At 31.9% G+C, this 20093-nt stretch overlaps 3 protein-coding genes across 3 annotated transcripts in view; 1 reads left to right on the forward strand and 2 right to left on the reverse strand.

The window, feature by feature from the left end:
- LOC127063293 (division abnormally delayed protein) overlaps window positions 1–14282 on the reverse strand; it is a 107571-nt gene extending 93289 nt beyond the window's left edge. Inside the window, exons 1-2 of the mRNA XM_050992860.1 lie at window positions 13240–14282; window positions 36–176 (exon numbers count right to left, since the gene is read on the reverse strand). Coding sequence (XP_050848817.1) covers window positions 36–176; window positions 13240–13495 — 397 coding nt within the window. The 5' untranslated portion in view covers window positions 13496–14282. The remainder of the gene's footprint in view (window positions 1–35; window positions 177–13239) is intronic.
- LOC127063292 (DNA replication licensing factor Mcm7) lies at window positions 13668–17699 on the reverse strand. The gene is made up of 10 exons (XM_050992859.1): window positions 17541–17699; window positions 17195–17403; window positions 16968–17131; window positions 16699–16879; window positions 16472–16609; window positions 16220–16405; window positions 15918–16131; window positions 15374–15851; window positions 15132–15283; window positions 13668–15053 (listed from the first exon to the last, which is right to left on the reverse strand). Exons 1-10 carry the CDS (start codon window positions 17581–17583, stop codon window positions 14629–14631), a joined length of 2190 nt encoding a protein of 729 aa, XP_050848816.1. The 5' UTR covers window positions 17584–17699; the 3' UTR covers window positions 13668–14628.
- A 64-nt stretch (window positions 17700–17763) lies between these two features.
- On the forward strand, window positions 17764–19859 carry LOC127063298 (bystin). The gene is made up of 3 exons (XM_050992867.1): window positions 17764–17993; window positions 18079–19004; window positions 19094–19859. Exons 1-3 carry the CDS (start codon window positions 17850–17852, stop codon window positions 19350–19352), a joined length of 1329 nt encoding a protein of 442 aa, XP_050848824.1. The 5' UTR covers window positions 17764–17849; the 3' UTR covers window positions 19353–19859.
- Window positions 19860–20093: the final 234 nt, after the last annotated feature.

The following is a 20093-nucleotide window of genomic DNA, read 5'->3' on the forward strand; positions in this document are numbered from 1 at the left end:
TGTATGTAAAAAAGTAATTGAAATCGTAAGCTCACCTCTCAATGCATCAGCAGTCGTCGCAAGAAGTCCCTGAAGACTCCTGCTGTGATGATGAATCAAATTGTGAAAATCCCTTCCGGCTTTGTGTCTCAAATGATCCTCGACTTCGTGTCCACAGCATGGGGCGTCACATATCGCTGTAAAAACAAAAAAAAAAGAAAAAGATATTATAAATCCTATAGCTTTATTCGCATCCTGTTGTATGTGTATATATATATATATATGCAATATTGTATTGCAAAGTATTAGACGTCACAAACAAGAAACTTTATTATTGCATGAAGATCGGAAAAATACTAGAAAAAATATTTTGAGCATATAATAAAATAGAAATTCCTTTTTAAAATGTAAAACGCATTTTTTTCTAAAACTATTGATCGACTCGAAATTGAAGAAAAAGAAAATGAAAGAAAGAAAAGTAACACCATTGTAAAGAAAATTAAAAGACCTTTCAAATGACACGTCACTTGATCCCTATTGCTATTTGAGATTTTCAAAGGGTTTATCACCTCTCCCGCTCAGGGGCTTAACTCCAAAATTTGTTTTTTGGAACACTCCGTATAATTAAATAAATTAAAATTTGTTGATGAATCTTTTAGCGAATGATGATAAATAAAAAAATTAGGGCAGGAAGAAAACAGAAATACAAATAAAATGTACAGAATCACCTACGAATTTTTTCTTCGGTTTTTTTATAAAATTCAAAAAAAGAAAAAAAAGATTATTAAATAAAATTTATAACAATTTTTTTATTTTTGTTTCTTCTTCTTCTCAACAGAATAATTTCAATCAAGATACGAGTACATTATCTATTCTTTGTATTATACCATACTATACTATAATAGTTTAACAGAGTGCTAACTGGCAGAAAAGATCGCTAATTGCGAACATTTTGTTATCGATACGACCGCAGATCTTTAACCCACATTCTCAAATAGCATTTTTCTCGGATATAAAACGAACGCAGTATCGAGTGATCAGTGTTGGTTGTGCGGTTGGAAATGGACACCTTCCTTTATCGTTATTTTATCGATTCCATCTTGGATAACTTGTACGATCTTCGTCAACGATGTTTCGTATAAGGAAGATAGGAAAAAGATAAAAATGGAAAAATCTAGGAATATTATCGTCTCTGATTGTGATTATCGAACAGATAGATATAATAAATTTTTCCATGAAATCTGTATACATATCCTTTTTTTTTTTTCATTCGTAGAAATCGATTGATTTAACAAGAAAGAGAGAAAAAAATACATATATAAATATATATAAAAAAAAAATATAAAAATCAATATAAAAGATAAATGCGATAGAAATAATCGTGGAAAAGAAAAAAAAAAAGAAAAAAGAAAAAAGAAGAAAAAGATCAATAAATTTTTTTTCGCAAAAGTCGGATATCGAAGTAGAAAGATAGGAGATATTCCACGTAGTTGAGGTTTAAACCGCATGGAACTTTATTCGACGACGAAAATTTCATTAATCCAAGTCGTAAATCAAATTCCTTGTGATGGCACGTCCTTCGTCTTCTTCTTCATCTTCTTGTCTGATAAGTTCACGAATGAACGAACGAACTAACGAGGAACCGAACAATTAAATTCCTTGCGTCTCGGTTAAAGGACAAAATTATCGTAGAACGATCCATCGAATCGAGAGCTTGTATATGTATATATATATATATATGTATGTATGTATATGTGTGTGTGTGCATGTATGTAAGTACTTACATACATATAGATATTTGAAAATCGAAGAAAGAGAGAGAAAAAGAGATTACCTTCTCTATTTCCATTTAAACGTTCTTCTCGTATCTCGCCATTTTCTTTTACATCATTCTATACAGAGTAATTTCTTTATAAAATTAATCCCGACTAAACGTTTGATATCGTTAGAAACGTTTTTCTAAATTAATTGATTAATCTAATACTTTAAACCAATTAATTAATCTAAATACTTTAAGAGAGAAAAAAAAGAAAAATAAAAGAAGATATATACATATGTATGTAAGCGTGTATATATGTATTTATGTGTATATAATATATACATATATATATATATATACACATATGCACACACATCCATAGAAAAAGATTTCGAGATACAGAGAAAACATTCTTGCTTTACAGATACGTTTCGTCTTTCTAATTGTCGTGTCTATTTTCGTCTTGTCTCTCGTTTGCGAAAGAAACGAATAAATACTTTTTCTTCATCATCATCATCTTCTTCTTCTTCTTCTTCTTCTTCTTCTTCTTCTCCTCTTCCTCTTCTCCTCTTCTTCTTCCTCACTTTGCCAACGCTATTGTAATTAATTAGCAGTCAGGAAAGACAGCTGTGCCGATCGACAGACTTTATCTTCTCTCTCTCTCTCTCTCTCCCTTTTTTTATCGTCCCAATTATAGCGACACACGCAAAAGCTGCTTAGAAAGAGAGAGAGAGAGAGAGAGAGAGAGAGAGAGAGAGAGAGAGAGGAGAGAAGGGAGAGAGGAAGATGTAGATCGAAAGAGTAAGAACGATGGCTACTCGGTCGTCTTGTGCAATTACAGGAGCAGCCCGATAAAATACGATAGATCGACATCTACCATGAATAAGAGAGAGAGAGAGAGAAAGAGAGAGAGAGAGAGAGAGAGAGAAAGAGGGAGAGAAAGGGTCATGGACGAACAAATAAAACGAGACTAACGGCTATCCTCCAGAGGGTCCTGTTGTCTCCTCTCAATCGTCCTCTTTCTTTCTGTACATATACATTTAAGTACAATATAGACCAAAATAGTACATTAGAAAGATATTATTTTAAATTTCATTCAAGTTTCTTCATCTTTCCAATGCGTATACGTGTGTACAGTTACCTAACAAATGTATATGTATATATAATAAATGTATAAAACGATTAGAATACTAAGTATATAGGAGTGAACAAAAAAAAAATAGTGACAAATTTTAATTAAATTGTTACTGGTGAATTGGTTAATTTCAATACAGTTGGTTGGAGGACTCAACAATTCTTGGAATGATTTTAAAAATCGATTATATTTTTTCCAGACTTCTTACATTGACGTATTTTTTTTTTTCTTTCTTTCTTTCTCTCTTTTTATTTTTCTTGGTTAAAAATGACAAAATTACAGACCAAACTAGTTAAACGACGAGTCCAATTACAAGTTGCTCGAAAGGTCTCGAAAAAAAAAACAGAGTAATATTGATTTTTAAAATCGTTTAAGAACTTTTGGCCCACTTAAAAACTTTTGGCACCACCCTGTATATATGTATGTACTTACGTACGTATATACGTACGTACGTACTTTGGTTATGTACTTATGTACGTACGTATGTATGTAAAAGGAAAAGCCAAAGAAACGAGAGAGAGAGAGAGACAGAGAGAGAGAGAGAGAGAAAGAGAGAGAGAGAGAGACAAGTAGATCGTGCCAAGTTTTCTTCTCTCCATTCGACAGAGGATTAGGTACTCAGCTTCGACACTTCTCGATAGGCGTTACCTTCGTAAAAGCAACATTAGGTACTTACATACATATATTTCAATGTTATTTTACGTCCACCCTATCGATTTAGTTATTTACCAATCGATTTTTCACTGCGACAACGAGATGAAATATCTAATCAAAAAATTTATTTTCATTTTTTCTATTCTCTACACTCTATTCTTTTATTATTTTCTACAAAGAAGCACGATGATTACCTTGATATTTAAATAAGAACGAAAAGAAAGAAGAAAAGAAAAAATCAAAATGGCGAAAAGTACGATAGGTAACTATACTTCTAATATAATAAAATATAATATAATATAATAATATATACATGTGCTATTATTATGTTCATATTTATTTATATTTCTTGTCATTATTATTTTATTATTAATTTGTTAACAAATAGAATAATCTTCGATATTTATTTAAATTAGAAGAGAAAAGAAAAATCAAAATGGCGAAGAAGAAGAAAAGTAATTATTAGATACTGATTTTAATAATATAACATATTTTTAATAAGATCATACAAAATAATTTTAGATCTCTTATTTGTCAAACAAAAAAAAAGGAATGATCGACGAAACACTCGATACTGATAGAAAATGAAGAAAAAAATGCTTGTAGATTCACGAGAAGGAAGAAAATGATAGAGCGATAGGGGAGTAAGGGAGATGAAAATAAAAAAAAAAGGAAAAAAAAAAAGAAGAAATGGAAAAAAAGAAAATCTCATGAATATATTTACGAAGAAGAGGAGTATAAATAAATATAGCTCTGGGGGATGTTAGAAAACGCGTAAATTCGTTCGAGTACCTTTCGTTCATCCCTACGCCCTTTCTCTTTTCCTTCCTCTTTATTACACCTACATACGTATATTGAACGCATCTTTGATATGAAAATTATACAGGTCGGGATGAAAAGTCTCTAAATGGACTGAAAATTCTTAGATGGTTTTTTTCGAAACATTTCTCTAGACATCCTTTTTCTTTCTTTTTTTTTTTTTTTTTAAGTTTGCGTTTAGATTCTTAGTAGTTTTATGGTCTGACAAAAAGGAAAAAATTGACTTAACAAAGTAGTCCGAGAAAATCACGACGAAGTTTCTTTCTTTTTTCTTTTTTTTTTTTTTTATTTTTTCTTTTCCATTTTTTTGTAAATTTATTTTTTAATATCTTCCCCAGAATGTAGAACTACGAGGAGAGGAAGTTTCTTTGCAATCTGTGAAAAAAGGAAAATATTTCAAAATGATCCGAGAAAGTTTCGACCCAGCTAAGAAGTTTCCGACCACCCTGTATGAAATAAAGTTGGATGAAGAACACGGAAGTGTTACACATTAGTCTCGATATTAATACAGGGACGGCCTTTCGATCGGTGAAACTCTCGATGACGTTACTGACGTTAATGTGTGTGTGTGTGTGTGTTTGTATGTGTCACGTGAGAAGAAATTGTAGACGCGAGGCGCGGTGTGCCTTCAATTCAATTCCATTTAATATCACTTAAACGTTTATCGTGTAACAATCGTCGAAAGACCGTGGTGCCCACGGCCGTAGCAACCGAACAAATTAGAAGCTACAATTGTACACTTAAGAACGCTTTTGCTAATATCATTTCCTTCTCTTCGTCTCTCTCTCTCTCTCTCTCTCTCTCTCTCTCTCTCTCTCTCTCTCTCTCTCTCTCTCTCTCTCTTTCGTTTCATTCTAAAATTATTTTTTTTTATTTAACAAAATTTTTTTGCTAGATAATTATTCGTAAAACACATTTTTTATAAGGGATGTTCTTTCAGTAATGATATAATCAAATACTTAATGATTATAGTGTGTGTGTGTGTGTGTGTGTGTGTGTGTGTGTGTGTGTGTGAACGCTGCATAAAATGTTTTCATTGAAATACATATTTATTTTTATATATCAATAATTAATGTTCTGTATAAATGCAGAATTTTTTCTATGTGGGTCAAGAATTTCGAAAAAGAAAAGATAGACAAATAAAAATTGCCTAAAGAATCTCGAAAAAGTGGTAATTAATTTTTGGAATCATCCACTTTTGGCTTATCTCTGTATACTAGAGATTTTATATAAATAAAAAAGATAATAATAAATCGATACGGCATCCAATTTTTTCCATTCAACTACATATTTGTTTTCATACAAATAATTATTGTTCTGTATAAATACGGGATCGGTTCCAAAAGTTTCTGGGCAAATGAAAAATTTCTGTAAAATAAAAAAAGAGAAAAAAAGAAAAGAAAAGAATGAAAGAAAATTATCTAAAAATTCTCGAAAAAATATGATTGATTTTTTTAATCGAAGCTCGTAATTTTACAATTCGAAACAAAAATTAGTCTAAAAAAAAAGTATTATAATATCATAAATAATTATTATATTTGATTGTTGTTATCATTTACGACTTTTTAATCCACTCTTTGTATATATTTATATCGATTTCTGTTCCCCGCAAAAAAAGAAAACAGAAGAAAAATAGAAAAAAATTTGATAGTTTGGGAGAGAAAAATGCCAATGCAAAAATACAAGAGACAATAATAAAATAATAATAAGAAGAAGAAGAAAAAGAAGAAGAAAAAAGTCGAAGGACGACAACAGTACCTTTCGAGAGGGTCGAAGATACTCGTCGATAAGGTGTCCTCTTATCGGACGGTCGTCGCGACGTAAAGTACATACGTAAGTACATACATAATACATATGTATACAAATATATAGGTAGATCTACGAATGCGTCTGATGCATTTTTAAATCGTCATCTTTTTATCGGGAATACTTTCGTAAATATTAGATCGATTCAGTAAATAAGACGAAAAGCAAGTAGGTATAAGTTGAATTTGAAAGAAAGAGAGAGAGAGAGAGAGAGAGAATTTTTATCGAATTAAAACAAGTAGAAAGTAGTACAAGTAGAAAGAAAATAAGAACTGTTCAAAGTATGTGTAAATAAAATTTATAAAGTAAACGAACAATATTAATTAAAAACAAACTATATTCGCATAGAAAAATAAAGATAGAAAGAAATAGAAAGAGAGAAAGAAAGAGAGAGAGAGAGAGAAATTCATTGCTCTTCATCTCTTAAATTTGTGTCTCGTTAGCTCGATTATCTCGCTCTTAGTCACAAAAATAAATACCGTTTAAACGATAAATGAAATTGCAAAGTAAAAATGAAATATTACAAAACAATTATCATATACAAAAATAGGGGGAAAAAAAGAAAGAAAGCAAAAAAAAAGAAAAAAGAAATAGAGAGTACAAAATTCATTCTTTCATCGTCCCTTTTAATTTTAATCTTCGTTAGAACGATTATTACGTTTTTCAATTTCTAAAATAAGAAATAAGTTTAAACGATAAATTGTAATCGCTAAGAAAAATAAATTGAGATAATAAAGAAATTCATTGTTTCTCATTGCTTTCAAGCTTGACCGTCTCTAAACTCGAAAAAAAATTGTTCGAATTTCAAGTATAATTACGAAATAAAAATGAAATGTTAAAAACAAACTGTAATCGCATAAAAATTTAAAGAGAAAGAGAGAGTCAGAGAAATTCGTTGCTTTTCATTTCTTTGAAATTTTTAGCGTTTATAACTCGATTATCTCATTTTTCTGTTTGGTCTCTCTCGACGTCAACGAATGATCGAGAGAAAAATATGGAAAAATAAAAAAAAGAGACAGACAGAGAGAGAGAGAGAGAGAGAGAGAAAGAAAGAAGAAGAGGAAATTTGCGAGAGAAATATCGCATTTTGTCGGATGATACGAGAATGGCTGTAGCTGACGTCGAGCTTAAATCGTTTCGAAGTACCAAGACGAGATAGATAGACAGAGAGAAAGACACAGAGAGAGAGAGAGAGAGAGAGAAAAAGAAAGAGAGAAGCAGACAAAGAGAAGAACAAAAAAGAAAAAGAAGAAAGAAAGGGAGATGTTGAAGACACAACGTCGATCGCTTTACGTTTTAGGTTTTAGATTTTACGATGGATCCTGGGTGTGGGCTGAGAGAAAACCTTCTAGAGGTTCGAGACTTTGAAGGCCTCGTTCTCACGATGAACCTTTTTCTTTCTTTTTCTTTTTCTTCTTCCTCATCTTTATCCTCTTCTTCTTTCTCATCATCGTATCTTCCTTCTCTCCCTTCCCTTCCCTTTCCTTCTATTTTTTTTCTTAATTTTTTTTTTCTTTATTTTGTTGTTGTTGTTGTTATTCCTTCTTCCTCTTCCTTCTCCTTCTCCTCCTCTTCTCTTCTTCTTGTTGTTCTTCTTCTTCTTACTTTACGAGCTTTACAAAGCGTCCCTCTCGTCGATGAAATTACTGTACCGCCGCGAGTTATACCCTGTGCACCGTATCGCATTGGTTCGTTAAGCCACATCCACCAATCGAGATAACGTTATTGGAAAAGATATATCGCTAATGTGATTCGATAACGTTTATTTCGTTTGCCAATTTAAAACGATGTGTAAGTGATGCAAATGTTACTTAATGACATGAGAGAGAGAGAGAGAGTATTCGATGAATACTACCACTTATTCCAATTATTCCCAGTCGAAATATTTTTATTAATTAATTAAGTAAAATATCCTTGATGAAAGAAATAATATGATTTCTCTTTCGCTCTCTCTCTCTCTCTCTCTTTCTATGTGTGCGTTACAAATATTTCGATCAGTATAAAAATGATTAAGTATTGAGATTGCGTTGAGTTGCGTCACTTGTTATTACGTACTAACGTTTTATTATAAATACTGACCCATTAAATAACAGCCATTAGATACCTATTTAAATACTAGTCTAACGTAAGACCCATCTTAAATGACAATTTAAAGGACATCAAACTGTATAATATACTATGAACTTTGTCTTACGTCGTTAATAATTTAATAATTTATATCGTCGAAGATCGAAGAGAAAGAAAATAATCGATTTAATTAACTTTCACGAATGATGATCATTATTGAGTAACATTACAAAAGACATCGTCAAGGCGTCGTCACGAATCAATTTCTTTAGAACATGTAACATAAACGAGTAATGTATTTCGCATTTAGGATTACATAATCGCGTTTTATAGCAGGGTTTCTCAATCTTTTTATCGTGCGATCCATATTTTGAACGATATACGAATGTGTCTGGAGTGTTTATAAATAACATAAAATTTTTATCGAACCATTTATTATTATATTTCAATAATTCCGGAATATTTTGTCGCGAAGTCGTAATAATTTATAACTGGGAAATTTCTCTTTTTTTTTTGTAAATAAATTTCTTAAAAAAAAATATTTATAATATATAAATATAATTATATATTATTATATATTTATATATATATAATATATTTATGATATATAATATAAATTTCTTAGAAATAAATAAAAGTACTCTGACGCAAAGTCAGCGGGTTATTCTTTTATGGTCAACCTTCTGGTCCCGTTCCTCCCTCCCTTTGGACTCCCCTCTCCCGTTGATTAAAAATTTAATACGGCCCAATAACGAGGGCCACAGTCCCTAATAAGTTGAGAAACGCTGTTGCATAGTACTCGACTAGCTAGGTGGGATCTAGGTCTCTTAATGCCGGGAAGAGCTTATAAAGCCGGAAGCTACATCAGCAGCGACCCTTCGTTCTTGATTCGACGAGTGGCCATTCGTGCAAACTGGGTTAGGGCACAATCATCCGGAGAACTTTAATGCGTTTCTTTCCTAAAGAATAAGAGTAAGACGAGAGAACGAATCGATTTCAAAGATTGGATGCACGATGCAAATGTATGCAAGAAGAAGAAGAAGAAGAAGAAGAAGAAGAAGATGATGATGATGATGATGAAGAAAAAAACGAAAAGTAGAGAAGGAAGAAAAAAAGAAAAAGATAAATAAGAAGAAAATTTACATTCGTTAAGAATTTTCTCGAAAGAATGAATTACGTACTTCGGTAAAAACGAAGTTTAATAAAAATTAACATAGAGATAAATTATAAGTATATAATTTATGTGCACGTAAAAACGAAGATAATTTTTGTTTGTTTGTTAGTTTTATCAAGAATAATGTAATTATAAATTAATCGACTAATCAAACTTGTAGATATCTAATATATGATGAATCGAAAGTTCCTAGATGGGTCTAATATTTCTTAGGGGGAATATTAAAAATCGATTATTCTTTTTCGAGATCTTTTTAAGATAATTTTTTTTTTTTTGGGAGGAGGTCAAATTGTAAAATGAGAAACTTAATATTCCGGGATCTAAAAGGTGTCTTAAAAATAAAGAGCGATCAAGTTTTTAAAAATCATTTGAAAACCTTTCACCTGCGATTCCTATTATGTAGTATTTGTCTAAAAAAATATTTTTCTAATATTATACTAATGCTGATATAATTATATACTACATTGATATGATTATACCGTACTAACAATAAGTATAACTTATGTTCTCAAAAATCATGAAAAACGTCGGATATGAAGTGTCAAGTTTCTAACGATAAAACGTATGAAAATTTATCTCAAAAAAAGTATATATGTATAAGTATATATGACTTGAAAATTACGTAATGTTATACGAAGTTAAATAACGACGTATGAAACGTTAGAAAATTATTATCTCAAATTTTATTCAAATTTCTTCGTCTATACCTATACACACACGCATCTACCTAAAAAATGTTTCTTTGCTGTTAAAACATTAACTACATAAAAATGAACAAAACTTAACGAAGTTTAACTACAGGTTAAATCTGAAAAGTTAACTAGATGATTTTAAAAATTAATTACTCTTTTTTTGCGAGACTTTGTAGGCTCATCTTATTTTTTTTTTTTTTTCTTTTCTTTTCTTTTTTCTTTCATATCATAAAACTATCTTAGCCTAGAAAATTTGGGCCTTGTTATTTTAAGAAAAAAATAATCAAATATCTGTCGTGTCTGCTAGATAAGATACGTGAAAGATAATCAGTACAGATACTAAAGTTATGAGGACAATCTAACGATCTTATAATCGGAAGGATCTTATTCACACTGTCACAAAGTTTACCCTCTCGAAGTTAGTATTATTATTTCGGTGATTCGCGAACATCGCAGAAAGTTAACATCGCAGGCCGTTGTCGTGCTCATTAGCCAAAATGTAATTCCCACGCAACGATGCACATCGAGCTAATTAGAACGAATTACCAGGTTTACGTTCGCGAACCAACGAGTTTACCGAGTTCACATATGTTTCATTCACTATATATGTATATATCTTTATGTATCATCTTTATGTATCTACTATAAATTTTATACACGTGTATGTGTATGTACGAACGCATGTACGTACATGTATTTAAGACAAGAAAAGAAAAACAAAAAAAAAAATCTCTTCTTTCTTAATGAAAATTTAATTTATTAGACAAAATCGTTTCACCGAAACGGAAATGATATTTTTGCGAATAAATTTCAAATAAAAATTAACTAATGATATAGTAAAACTATATGTATTTAACTTCATGCGTATACATGCATGTAAAATCTAAGGATTATTACAGCTGATGACTGTACGAAGTAAAAAATACAAAAATATATTTTTTAATTTTCTAAAAGTAAAAGAAAAGAAATAAAAAAGGAAACAATTGTGCTTACAATGCGTCTATCTGTAATATCTAGGAGATTTATTTACGAATTTACATTTTGTATTTTTTGTATTTTTTAGCTTTTTATCTGTTTGCTCGATCGATCGATCGAACGAATTAACGAATGAACGAACGAACGATCGATCGAGTAAACGTAAGAAAGAACTAGTCGGATTAGTTTCTAGAACTAGCTGGTCTCACGACAATTGAAGGAAATTTTTACAAGAAGGTTTCGAGTCTCGTTTCGCCTAATGGGATTAAGGACGTTTAACGAAACGATGCTGGAGGGCTTCTAAATAAATTCCGGCAATTAGAATGAAGGCTCTTAGATCGAGTACTCGTTACTGGATTAACTTAATCTCTACTATCTTTTGATGTTCATTGAAAACAAACAAACAAATATATATATACACTCACACACGCACATACACAGGCTAGACCAGAAAATCCTAAGTTCGAAGTTTTACGATCTGAATGGGGGAAAAAAGAAAAAAAAAAAATTAGAAATTAGTCTAACGAAGTCTCGAAAGAGAGTAATCGATTTTTTAAAAATCATCTAAGAACTTTTGTATTATATATATATATATATATTAATTAATTAATTATAAATATGCATTAATATATATATTATATATGTATTTTGTGTGTGCGTGTATCATATATATATATAAAATATATATATATATATTTATCCATGCAATAGAAAAAGACATTTGTTTTCTTTAACTGTTTGTTTAAATAATAATAATATTAATAATAACAGCAATAATAATCACGTAGTAGATACGTAGTACCTACAAAGTAAAATACAAAAAGTGTAAGAGAGTAAATGATAAATAAACAATAATAAAAGGTATATATAAATGTATACACATAACAGAGATGTTTCCTTTTCTTCGTTCGAGTTTTTCTTTCCTTCGGAATTTTTTTAAATACTACGTAGTAGAATATAAAGAGGCAAATAATAAATAAACAATAGTAGACGTAGTATCTTCGTTCGAATCGAATGTGATAAATTTTAGAGAACGTTTCGCTAGGTTTTGCCCTAAGGCACGTAGGATAAACGTGAGTCGCTTATGCTAGACCCGAAGACAATCGATAAGTTGCGATATATCCGGGCGAAGAGTGAATTTTCATATTTTCTCCGCTTCTACCTTTATATACGTAAGATATATATATATATACATATATATATACACAGACACACACACATACATACTAACATACACATAAATAGATATATGTATGTATATATCTATGTACACACACCCACATACAATTTATTAATATTCGTATTATTATTATTATTATTATTATTATTATTATTATTATTATTATTATTATTACAAATTTATAAATTTTTATTATCATACGTACGTATGTATGTACGTATACACGAATAGTAAGGAGACATTTTTTTCTAATATATAATTATATATTTTAGGAAACAAGTTAAAAGTTCAAAATAAAAAGAAAGGAATAAAAATAATCGATACAAAGAATAAGAATAAAAAAAAAAAAAATATACCTAAAATGTGTGATCGATGTTAATATCAGCTGACTATAGCAACAAAATGGTATGGCAATGGTGTTGGTAACTACACCATATATCTATGTATATTTGTATGTCGTAGGAGTTGCTCTCTTCCACGTACCGTCGTATCGAGTCTGAAGAAGATTTCTAAGCAGCACGTGCGCGTTATATGTACTTACGTCCATCGTCATCTCGTACTTACATACCTATATGACACACACACACACACACAGAGATACACACACTACTACACATATATGTGATCACTAGCGTACCTCGTCGTCGCAAAAATTGTCGGTAAATGGCAATAGCAACACAGCAAGAAATTCTACCCGTTATTTCTGATTTTCTATCCACTTGTAACGGTCCTCTTGAAATATTATTCAAATCGATAAACGATATAAGCTCGATAATCGCAAACGAGAATATTCGATTACGAACGTTCAACATGATGTTGCCAACATTTTAAAGCGGTTAATTTAAATTGTTGCATTCGCGCGTGTTGCTCGATTGTGGATTATTATTAAATATAAAAACAATAACAATAATAATAATAATAATAATAATAATAATAAAAAGAAGAAGAAAAAAAAAAGAAGAAAAAGATGAGAGATATAGAAAAACGTTTAGTACTTACTCTTAGATATAGGAGACGTGGTCCCAGATTCCGGCCTCGTAGTTATCAACCTCGCTACGACATTGTTCTCGTTCTCGAAGAAGGCTGCGACTTGTTCGCAATCGGTCTCGTTTTTCGAACGGTCGAGAGAACGCGGTAAACGCGATAGAACGGCGTCGACGCAACCGCCGAATAAAATCCCGAGGAGGAGGAAGAGAATAAGCGATGCCGGTGATGCACACCCTGCGTTCTGCCTCCTAACCGTTATTATTTTCATTTTGCCAAAATGGCACCGCGACGCGCGCGCGGCTCGCTTAGACTTGCCGGAGAAAGAGAGAGAGAGAGAGAGAATGAGATGTATATATATATGTGTGTGTGCGTGTATATATATATATATATTAACCGAACGTGAATAAGAGATGCGATTAATTCGCCAACGAGACTCCTTCCTTCTCTTTTTCTTTCTTATTTTCTCGTCGAACGTTCACCTTCTTCTTCTTCTTCTTTTTCTTTTTCTTCTTCTTCTTCTTCTTCTTCTTCTTCTTCTTCTTCGTCTTCTTCGTTGTCGTCGTTTTCTTCGACTTTTTTCTCACAAAGATCTTCTTCTTCCTTTCTTACCGCGTTGTCAAGCGACGACGATCAACTCGCTACTACGTCGACGAGTACGAAAAGGTCCACGTTCGTTATGAGAACGACGATCCAAAGTCGCATCCGACGACAACATTTGGATTATCGTGAAAAGCACCGTGTCGCGATACTAGTACCACATGCACGCGCGTTCACGCACCGGAGCCGCGAGCCGACGACCTCGGCCACTGCCGGCCGCCAATAGTCGTGATATATACCACGGAACGTGCTTTAAAAGACGTCGACACGATAAAGGACCCCGAGAAGAACACCAGCTCTTTCTTATTGTTATTTATTATCGATAATCTCTCGAAGATGTTACAGACGAATACGGCACCACCAACGAGACTCCGATCAAAATCGCGGTATACACTTAAAAAGAGAGAGAGAGACGCACGCACACCCGCACGCATGCATGCACGGGGACGCGACACGCGTCTCGCGGATCGCTCGATGCGACTGAACCACCGTACCGAGAGCGTCCCGTGCCGAGAGCGCGCCGCCGAACCGAACTAGTCCGAACTTATCCGAATCCTTCCGACTCGCTACGTTACTGCGCCATCTACCGTCGCTCGCCTGAATTACCGTCACTCGAACTACCGGCAAAGGATCGTATATTAAAGTAATAGAAATTTATTTCTTTATTAAGTTACATCAATGTATGTTTATAAAAAAAAAAAAAAAAGCTAACGCTTCGACACACCTAAAATCCGACTTTCGTAGGATATACGATACGATATGATTTGACACAGGATAGGATAGAGGATACATATACGTATCGAATTAATCTTTTTGAATGAACGTTATCTGTCTTCTCGTTTGATTCACTTGCCAAACATCTAATCTCTCGTATTCTTCTATGCATTCGTCCACTTGATCGGGCTTAAATCCTTTACTCGTACATCGTTCCAATATGTCCGATACTTTTACAGTTTTATTACCACTGGCTAGTTCCAAAATAAGGTAATAAATCCTGTCAATAGGATTTCTTTGAGCGTTACTCGGTTTGGTTTCTGAATAATTGATTGAGTGCTTTGACATTTCGACCAATCTATTTGCCTCAGCGACGTCCTCTTTTTCGACAACGTTCGCTAATCTGAGACGCGCCAACGCTGTTGCCAATCGTAGAACCCCTAATAAATTACGGGCAGAAGTGAAAGTTTTATCGGTGCTGTTACGTGACTCTCTTCTCATCTCCACATACGAATCTGCGATGATAACAAAAGGAAACATTTCACGTAGTTGTAATTCAATAAATTATTTCCTAAATATTATCTAACACTTACCGACGATATATTCCGATAAATCCTCCGGAATGGAAGGTTCCTTTGCTTTACATAAATTAATATACTTTCGTATTAAATTCATGTCCAATACTTCAGTTTCGGTAGGTGGTTGAGAACAATGTTGATGAACGTAAGTTATGTGCTGTGCCATTCTATAAAATATAAGGTATATATCTCTGATCATCCATCGATCTAACGAACTTTCAAATAATAACAAGAACATCGAGTCATAAAATATTTACTTCAAATCGTTACTTCTATCGGCACGGTCTTGAATAAGCCACAATAAATCAAATCTCGATAACAAAGCAGCCGGAAGCTGAATGTTTTGTTCGATCGTTCTTTTAGGATTATATCTTCCATAAGCGGGATTAGCCGCTGCTAAGATAGAAACTCTAGCGTTTAAACGCGTCATGATTCCAGCTTTGGCGATCGATATCGTTTGTTGTTCCATTACTTCGTGTATAGCGGTTCTATCTGCATCTGCCATTTTATCAAATTCGTCAATGCAACAAACTCCTTGATCGGCCAATACCAAAGCTCCACCCTCGAGTATCATTTGACCGGTCAAAGGATCTTTCATTACGGCTGCGGTTAAACCAACGCCGGAAGATCCTCTTCCTGTAGTATATTGCGATCTGGGTGCTAAACGCGTTATGAACGAAAGTAATTGAGATTTAGCAACACCTGGATCACCCATCAAACAAACATTGATGTTTCCTGCATAAAATTAAAGAAATTATTATCGTTGTTCTCGTAAATTATCTATTAAAACGTAATATCTACCTCTGATCTTGATGTCACCCTTCTTTTTATCCGTGCCACCGACGAGAAGTAACAGTAATGCTTTCTTAACATCTTCCAATCCGTAAATTTCTGGTGCCAATGATAAAGCCAATTTACTATAAAAATCATCTTGCGATAATAATGCCAATTCTTCATCCGTTAATTGTGCGCTACTGTCGTCTATGGTTTGCGAATTCGTACAACAAACGATTCTCTAAAATATATGTATTTAAATCACTATCCTTCGAGTTTGGGAAAAAGGAAAAATGATAAAGAAAAAGAGGAATGACGAATTTTCGTACATGTGCATCCAAGTATGTATCGCTTAAAAGTGCGGAACCACTTCTGGCGTTAAAACCAGTTTTCACTAAAGGTAAAAAGATTCCAGTAATGGTTACGTGATCTCCTGGTAAGCATTGTCGTGTAGTTTCGCCTCTGCAAAAAATCGTCACTGTTCTAGGAATATGACCAACTGGAACTTGATCGCTCTGAAATAAATTTGACATGTTTAATTGTTGTTGCGAATAATGTATATTGTCATAAGAACGTCTTACATGTTCCTGCAGCTTAAGTTCTTGAAATTTAACAAATTTTGATCCTTTTGTTTGCATATACAATCGGCCACCTGCCTTATTCACACGACAATCGTCGCTAGGACATGTTCTCAATGGCATAAAACTAAGTGATTGTACCTACAATTATTTTATCAATATATATTTGAAGGAATGTTATCAACAATAGTAAGATATTTGTATAAATATCATAAAACTTCGTTTAATACCGGTTGATACGTTTCTGCGCCACATTGGTCACAGGTATAAGTAGCAACAACCATCATGGGCTTTACTTCGGTGGATCTAGTTACAATACCTCTAACTGTAACCAATTTTCCTATCTTCTCTGCTTTTATTTCTCTAACAGAAAGTGCTTTTGCATCATTAAAATCTTTGATATATATTTCACTGTAATAATATAGAAATATTAACATTTTTTATATCATAAATTAAAGATCAAACATTCATAAAAAATAATCAATAATTTATAACTCACAAACGCCGCATGAGTTCTGGAGCATATCTGTTCCTAGGATCTCTTTGATCACCTGGATGTCTATTACGAGCTTCTATTAATAATCGATGTTCAATATATACATCCAATGCATCTTTAGCAGATACAGGTCTTTCTTTGAACTCTGGTAGTATCTCTTGCACAAGCTTAAAAATGCAGGATTATTAGATTATTTTATAAAGGACAAAGATAATAGAATATAAGCATACCTCTAACAACAAGTTAACATATCTTCTCGTATTATTAGCAATAGCTGCAGCCAATTCATCATCAAACTCTTGCATATCATCTAATTCAATAATAAAAGCTACTTGTTCACGATGAGCAAGTTTAGTAAGTTGTTGTCTGTACTTAAACGTTTTGTCACCAGTTTTATTATCCATAACCATAAATTCTGTTAAAAACGTCTTGAGTTGCTCTATAACAACATATATAATATTAATACGCACATAAATATAATTAAAACAACATTCTATATGTTTATAATAAAATATAATATATATACTATATCTATGGTTAGAAATTAATTGATATTTATGATAACTTCAGATTTACCTTTATCTTTAATATAATCTCTCGATGCTTTCTTCGGTGCCATTTTGTAAAAGATATAAATAAAAATACAATATTTTTGCTTATTATATTAACACGACTTTTCTGTAAATTAAAGTAAACATAAAGCGACTCTCGTTGATTCCCGCCTAAATGTTACCGGATATTTCTTATGACATGCTTTTGTACGGTCACGTGACATCTCTATATCAGTCGGTAGGTGGTCACGTGGGAAAGCACATATAACCTCGTCTATACTAAGATCACATGTGTGTTTCACTTCGTGCTGTCTGTTCTGATTAAAATAAAATTATGGGGAAAGCAAAGAGAATTAAAGTATCTGCAGGAGAGAAAAGAAAAACGAAAGTAGGTTTAGCTGACCAAATAGAAGCGGACAAATCTGTTACAGCGAAAAATAGACAGAAGATCAGAAATCGCAATGACGACGACGAAGAGGTTAGTTCGTATTTACTTACTTATTACTTGAAAATATAAATTACGTAGAAACGCATAAGATGAAAATTACTTTATAATTTTTTAGTATGTCGATCCTACGCTTACAAAAAAGATATTACTACAAGCAAGACGACAACAAATGGAAATGGAAGAAGAGAATGAAGAGGGTCGGGTTTCGGGTTCTGTAAAAAAGCCATTGACAAAACTTGGAATTGAATTTAGTGATAATGAAGATGAGTCCAGTGAAGATGATGTACAAGGGACTCACTATTATGAAAACATAGAAATTAGCGAAGAAGACGAACGTGCATTAGAAAAATTTATGGCTAAAGATCCGGTACCGATGAGAACGTTAGCTGATATTATAATGGAGAAATTAACAGAGAAAAAGACAGAGATAGAAACGCAATTTTCTGACGCAGGTACCATGCAAATGCAAGAATTAGATCCAAAAGTTAAAGTAATGTATCAAGGAGTTAGAGACGTATTAAGTAAATATCGTAGTGGTAAATTGCCAAAGGCTTTTAAGATTATTCCAAGTTTAAGGAATTGGGAACAGATTCTTTACATAACAGAACCACCAAGATGGTCTGCTGCAGCTATGTATCAAGCTACAAGAATATTTGCCTCTAATCTTAAAGACAAAATGGCACAAAGATTTTATAACCTCGTTCTATTACCGCGTATTAGGGATGATCTAGCTGAATATAAAAGACTCAATTTTCATTTATATCAAGCATTAAGAAAAGCTTTGTTTAAGCCTGCTGGCTTTATGAAAGGAATTTTACTTCCTCTTTTAGAATCTGGTACATGTACGCTTAGAGAAGCCGTTATTATTGGTTCGGTAATAGCAAAAAATTCTATTCCAATTTTACATTCGTCTGCGGCAATATTAAAAATTGCAGAGATGGACTATACCGGTGCAAATAGTATATTTCTGAGAATATTTTTAGACAAAAAATATGCGCTTCCATACAGGGTGATAGATGGTGTTGTTTTTCACTTTTTAAGGTAAATTATTATTAAATTATATATTAAATAAACAATAGAGATTATATAAAGATGATACAATGCTAGATATTTATAAAATCATATTTCAGATTTGAAAGGGATACAAGAGAATTGCCAGTACTATGGCATCAAGCTTTTTTAACCTTTGTACAGCGTTACAAATGTGATATAAGTTCAGAACAAAAAGAAGCTTTGTTAAAATTGTTAAAGAAACAGTCACATCATGTTATTACACATGAGATACGAAGAGAATTACAAAATGCAAAATGTAGAGATGTAGAAATGACTGAGCCTACAACAGAACCTATGAATGACATTCAAACAGAACCCATGTCATGTCAGGATTAGTTTAACATTAAAAACGATATAATAAAAAAATGTAAAAAAATATTTTTATATAATGAAGCTTATAAGTAATATTACTTTTATTATTATTTATTTTTAATTATTATGAAATTTACTTAAACGAGTTATATTAAATACTTATAAACGTATTTTTAATTTTTTTTTTAAACAGTTATTATTTTGAAAAATTTGTTAATTCATGACACTCTGTTAAAAATAATATATATTTAAGCCTCTAGAAGTGTAAAATATATACAAAATTTATCAGACTTTTGATAAATGTAAAAAATAGCTTACAAAATTTAAAACTTTTCTTTAGTATAATGAGTTTTTATGAAATGCCATTGAGAAACGATTATTACATGCTATAGATTAAAAGATGTTTTTAATTCAGAATTGATACTTGTTGATTACAGAGCCTATACATTTAAAGTGGAAGGAGTTATATAAAGATATTGCTTTGTCTTGCAATGTATATATATATCTATATATATATATATATATATATATCATTATAAATAATTTCAATATAAAACAATGTTGAAATCACAATGTTTTTCCATCCTGTCGTTTTAAAACATTATTTATCATTTACATTATATTATAAAAACAAGGTTTTTTATAAGATCACTAACAATATTTTTACAAGCAGTCTCCAACAAGTTAAAATATAGATATGTAATTACTGATTAAAAAACGACATTACAGTAAAGTAAATAAGACGACACAAATCATAAAATAGAT

The sequence above is a fragment of the Vespula vulgaris genome, chromosome 4, assembly GCF_905475345.1.
Source record: "Vespula vulgaris chromosome 4, iyVesVulg1.1, whole genome shotgun sequence".
Classification (NCBI taxonomy): Eukaryota; Metazoa; Arthropoda; class Insecta; order Hymenoptera; family Vespidae; genus Vespula; species Vespula vulgaris.